This window comes from Palaemon carinicauda, chromosome 2, assembly GCF_036898095.1.
Source record: "Palaemon carinicauda isolate YSFRI2023 chromosome 2, ASM3689809v2, whole genome shotgun sequence".
NCBI classification, from domain to species: Eukaryota; Metazoa; Arthropoda; class Malacostraca; order Decapoda; family Palaemonidae; genus Palaemon; species Palaemon carinicauda.
Genome location: NC_090726.1, coordinates 165,079,758 through 165,085,516, shown reverse-complemented (window position 1 = coordinate 165,085,516; position 5,759 = coordinate 165,079,758). Strand labels below are relative to the sequence as shown.

General features: G+C 28.6%; 1 protein-coding gene across 1 annotated transcript; it reads left to right on the top strand.

The window, feature by feature from the left end:
- Nucleotides 1-415: 415 nt before the first annotated feature.
- On the top strand, nucleotides 416-1,794 carry LOC137620985 (protein FAM200A-like). Its single transcript, XM_068351430.1, has 2 exons — nucleotides 416-1,294; nucleotides 1,477-1,794. Exons 1-2 carry the CDS (start codon nucleotides 416-418, stop codon nucleotides 1,792-1,794), a joined length of 1,197 nt encoding a protein of 398 aa, XP_068207531.1.
- Nucleotides 1,795-5,759: the final 3,965 nt, after the last annotated feature.

The following is a 5,759-nucleotide window of genomic DNA, read 5'->3' as shown; positions in this document are numbered from 1 at the left end:
TGGCAGCCGTGAGTCTGATAGTGAACAATCGTTGAACCCAACAAACTCCAATGTAAAAAAGGCAAAAATTCGCCATTATTTAAATAGACAGTATAATGAGAGCTACTTAAAGTTCGGATTTTTTTGGTCTGGAGATGCTGCTCAACCAAATCCATTATGTGTAGTTTGTGGCGATAAAATGTCAAATGAATCCATGGTACCAAGTAAGTTAAAGAGACATCTCACTTCTAAACATTCATCTCTGCAGGATAAAGATCTTGTATATTTTCAAAGGCTTTTAGATCAGCAATCGAAGTAGCGCAATGTATTTGAGAAAACAATGACCGCATCAGAAAGGGCTCAGCTTGCTTCAATTGAAGTCGCAGAAATAATAGCATTAAAATCTAAATCTCACACACTTGCTGAGTCAGTTATAATGCCCGCTTGCAAAAAGATTGTTAAATCCATGTTTGGTGAGAAAGCTGAAAAAGAAATTAGCAAAATCCCCTTATCAAATGATACAATACACAGGAGAATTTTAGTTTTATCTGAAAATATTGAAAAAAAGGTTCAGAAAAAACTTCAGGATTCTACTTTTGCATTAACTGTTGATGAGTCCACGGATATAAGCAACACTAGTCACTTGCTTGCATTTGTACGTTTTATTGATGGCAGTGAAATAATCAATCAGTTTTTGTGTTGCAAAGGAATGTCAACTACTACTAGAGGTCAAGATATTTTTGATGTGATAACTGACTACCTTAGAGAAATGAATTTAACATGGAAATCTTGCGTAGGCATTTGCACTGATGGAGCCCCATGTATGACAGGCTGTATTAAAGGATTTGTATCTCTTGCAGAAAAAGAAAACCCAGATCTTATTCGTACTCATTGCTTTTTACACAGAGAAGTTTTTATTTCAAAAATATCACAAGAAGATTTAAAACTGGTGTTACACCAGCTTGTTGAAATAGTAAATTATATTAAAAGTAGGCCTTTGAAGTCAAGATTATTTGAACAACTATGCAAAGGAATGGACTCCCAGCATGTTAGATTACTAATGCATACCGAAGTTCGATGGCTATCGAAAGGTAAGGTATTAACTCGTGTTCATGAATTACACAAGGAATTAATCGTATTTTTCGACAAAGAAAAGCAGGGAAAATTCTGTGAGCATCTTCGTTGTGAACTTTGGATGTCTAAACTGGAATACCTAACAGAAATATTCGGTCAATTAAACAACACAAACAGTAGCATGCAAGGGAGAAATGAAAATATTCTGACCTCAACAGATAAGTTAGCTAAGTTAGCTCAGGTAATTTTGATATGTTTCCTTTAATGCGTACCACTTGCATTAAAGAAATTATCCCTATTGTTGTTTCTCATCTGACAGCGCTTGATGAAAACATCGACCACTATTTTCTATCACTGAGCACAGAGAAGTATGATTGGATTCGAAATCCTTTCATGAATATTCCCTCTAATATTGGATTACAGTTGTGTGAAGAAGAGGAACTGGCCACCATCTCTAGTGACAGAGATCTAAAAATAAAACATTCTACTGTACCTATTGACTCATTTTGGATATCTGTTCAAGAGGAATATATCACATTATCTAAAAAAGTTTTATCTCTTTTGTTGCAATTTTCTACATCTTATTTATGTGAACTTGGCTTCTCAACCCTAAATAACATCAAAACTAAGAAGCGAGAGAGACTACGCTCAACTGAAGAAGAAATGAGGGTCTGCTTATCACACATTCGACCAAATATTGAGGAAGTCGCCAAAAAACACCAGGCACAAGTTTCACACTAATCATCCTCACAATTTACTCTAAGAAAAACACTGAAATAAATTAAGTTCATATTTAAAAGTGTTTTATTTCTTAAGTCTGTAGTTCCATTTCATATTTACAAGTATATATTCTCTTAATTTTTTCTCTTAAATTTTCCAAGTGTGCCGTGATATTATTATAAGATCCTAAGTGTGCCATTGATAAAAACAGGTTGAGAATTACTGAGATATATCCCTCTATATATATATCTATATATATATATATATATATATATATATATATATATATATATATATATATATATATATATATATATCTATATATATATATATATATATATATATATATATCTCTATGTCTATATCTATATCTATATCTATATACATATATACATATATACATATATATTATATATATATATATATATATATATATATATAAAATATATATATATATATATATATATATATATATATATATATATATATATATATATATATATATATATATATATTTATATGCATACATAATTTGAACGAGCTAGCTTTCGATCCCAAGTATGAGGTACAAATTTATTTCTATTTGAACACGATATTGTGTTTATTTTAATCCATATTGACTCATTAGGGATGATTCCAACTATAAAGCTATATATTTTGTCACCTGGTGTGCCAGGAAGTCGGGGAAAACTCGCTGGTAAGAGAATGATGTTTCACCAGGTAAATCTTGAACTCCAGATTAGCAGTTAGGTTCCAACTTCTTTTAGAGCCTCTGGTGGCATTGTTGGAAGCGACCTGGCCTTCCATTTGAAGGGGGTAGGGTTCGATCCCAAGTATGATGTAGAAATTTATTTCTATTTGAACACGATATTGTGTTGATTTTCATCCAATTTGACTCCATAGGGGTAATTCCAACAAAAAAATTATCAATTTTGTCACCTGGTGGGCCGGGAAGTCGGGGAAAACTCGCTGGTAAGAGAATGATGTTTCGCCAGGTAAATCTTGAACTTCAGATTAGCAGTTAGGTTCCGACTTCTTTTATAGCCTCTGGTGGAATGGCTGGAAGCGACATGGTCTTTCATTTGAAGGGGCTAGGGTTCGATCCCAAGTATGATATCTATATACATATATATATATATTTTATATATATATATATGTATATATATATATATATATATATATATATATATATATATATATATATATATATATATATATATATATATATATATATATATATATATATATATATATATATATATATATATATATATATATATATATATATATATATATAAGTGAAAGTGGATCTTTTTTAAATAAAGAAAGATAATAGATACTTATTTTGTAATTTAGTAATTTATATAACATATGAATGTATAACAAACTTTAAGTAGTCACTGTCAAAAACTAATAGCTATATATCCCTTTTCCCTCCTCCCTATCCTCTCTGTAATCTATGTCTTTTCCCCTATCATTTTTAATAGACATATCGATTAATTTTTCGTTTATTTGTTTTTTGTTTTGACAATATATAAATTTAAATTTACTTCTTGTTGTGTACTTTTTGTCAGCTGATATTTTCCCTTCTCCCCATATAATTCGCTTCTTTCTAAGCCTTTTAAAGGCTATATATACCAAAAACTCTATTTTACTAAAAAAAAAAAAAAATGAATGGTGTTTTAATGAAAATATAGATTCGACAAGGAGAGGCTTCACATACCGTAAAAAAAAGGAAAAAAAAAAATACCAAACCAAGTTTTTTAAGAATACATCGATTTTGAATTTACAATGCATTTACATCCTCACAATACCAATAATAAATTGCCGTTTAGATGTATATTTAGATAAATATTTACTTGTCATGTAGTATGTGCTTGGCCAATATATAATTATAGTGTATAAAAACCCATATTATTATTTTTTTTTTTTTTTGGGGGGGGGGATTATTCAACGTGATTGTGATGTTCATGCAGAAAAAAAAAGAATGTACATAATCATTCTATATTGGTAAGCAATAACTATTCACTATTGGGCTTAGAGTAACAAGAGACAAAACAATCATAATAATTTCTTTTTACTTCCCTTTTGTCAGTTCCCAGCAGATGTTTTGGTAAAACATAAAGTTTTTTTATACCCAGAAAATTTTAAGAGGCTTTTGCTACCATTGTCTATTTTCTGTTGTTCTGTTCTTCAGAATAAAGATGGTAACTTAAATATAGGAGGCTATGATTAGTCCTTATATCCGAATGCCTCACTAACAAAGAAATATATTGTAGTCGTTGCACGCACTTGGTTTCATATGCTAGGTCTGTTTTCAAAAAGAATACCAGTTATCTCAGTACAGCTAAGAGAGCAGCATAAGAAGTGGGCGTGAGGAACAAAATCCTAAACGAAGAACACCTCTCGTTTATTAGAGGTAGTCACGCCAAAGCACCATTCCATCCCAAAGAGGGAACATTACTATTCCCTCATAGTTTTCCTTAGCCACTCTCAAAATATGCTAGCACATTTAAGATAGTTTTTTCTATCCACACTCTCTGTATATATATGTTTATGTGCTTACAGTTAAAATTTAAAATAATAAAGTTAATGATATGAGTTTTGGATATATATATATATATATATATATATATATATATATATATATATATATATATATGTATATATATATACATATATATATATATATATATATATATATATATATATATATATATATATATATATATGTATGTATATATATATATATATATATATATATACATATATATATATATATATATATATATATATATATATATATATATATATATATATATATATATATTTATATATATAATCGGGTCTATGAAGTTCTTTATTCATTTGCATAAAAAATATATATTATGATTAGAAAAATATTTTCTCCTATTCGGACCTAATTTCAGATAAATATTTATATTCCTTTAAAAATATATATATTGCTAATTAAATAATATAACATTCCCTTCATACTTGGAAATAGTTTCATAAAGACTTGGTAAGACTTGAACAGTTAGAAGAATACATTATATAATCATTATGAATCTACAGCTTTCGAATTAGTTTTGAAAACTGGATTAAGTATATACTGTATACCTGGGACAACGGTTTTATGATGGTTGTTGTAGAATTCTGAATAAACAAATAATATAAATTATTACACCAATTAAGATGCAATTTTAGTTAATAGCCTTTCTTGTCTGTTGTACTCAGCTTTTATCATTATGGAATTGTGTGTATACTGATAATTTGTTTGAAATAACAATAATAATAACATCACAGCCTGCATTGTTACAGATTATATTATCGTTACAGTATTTTGATATATGACGTTTTAAATATCTATATCTCTTTTCTTTTTAATGATATATAGGTACTATTTTGGGGTATATTTCCTAATCTACCTAAAGTGAAACATGTTATTATTCTTTATTTAGCATCATATTTTTTTCATAGTACTGTTAAAGGTCTCTGGTGGAATAAATATTTAAGTCTCATGGCAATTAAAAGCGATTTTTGTTTTTACTCCAACATACAAGAGTGTAGGACAACGGTTGTAATAAAATTCCTGTAGAAGAGAGAGAGAGAGAGAGAGAGAGAGAGAGAGAGAGAGAGAGAGAGAGAGAGAGAGAGAGAGAGAGAGAGAGAGGTGGAATCATTTATGTGATACTTATCTTCTATTTTGTGGCTTGGATTAATGTAGTTTTGAACATTTTCACATTTTTTTCCGAACCGTGTAAGCTATATAAATAGTTTTCATGATTTCCTAATGCAACTGAAATGCATTTGGCAATTTTAATATATGTATATAGCATATATTTATATATATACTATATATATATATATATATATATATATATATATATATATATATATATATATATATATATATATATATATATATTATTTTCTATATTGATAAATGCTAAGCTACAACCTTAGCTGGAGCAGCAGGATGCTAT

Coding starts and splice junctions, on each gene's coding strand:
- LOC137620985 (XM_068351430.1), top strand. CDS start 416: ATGCCCGCTTGCAAAAAGATTGTTAAATCCATGTTTGGTGAGAAAGCT. Junction 1,295..1,476: donor AGTTAGCTAAGTTAGCTCAG/GTAATTTTGATA, acceptor ATTGGATTACAG/TTGTGTGAAGAAGAGGAACT.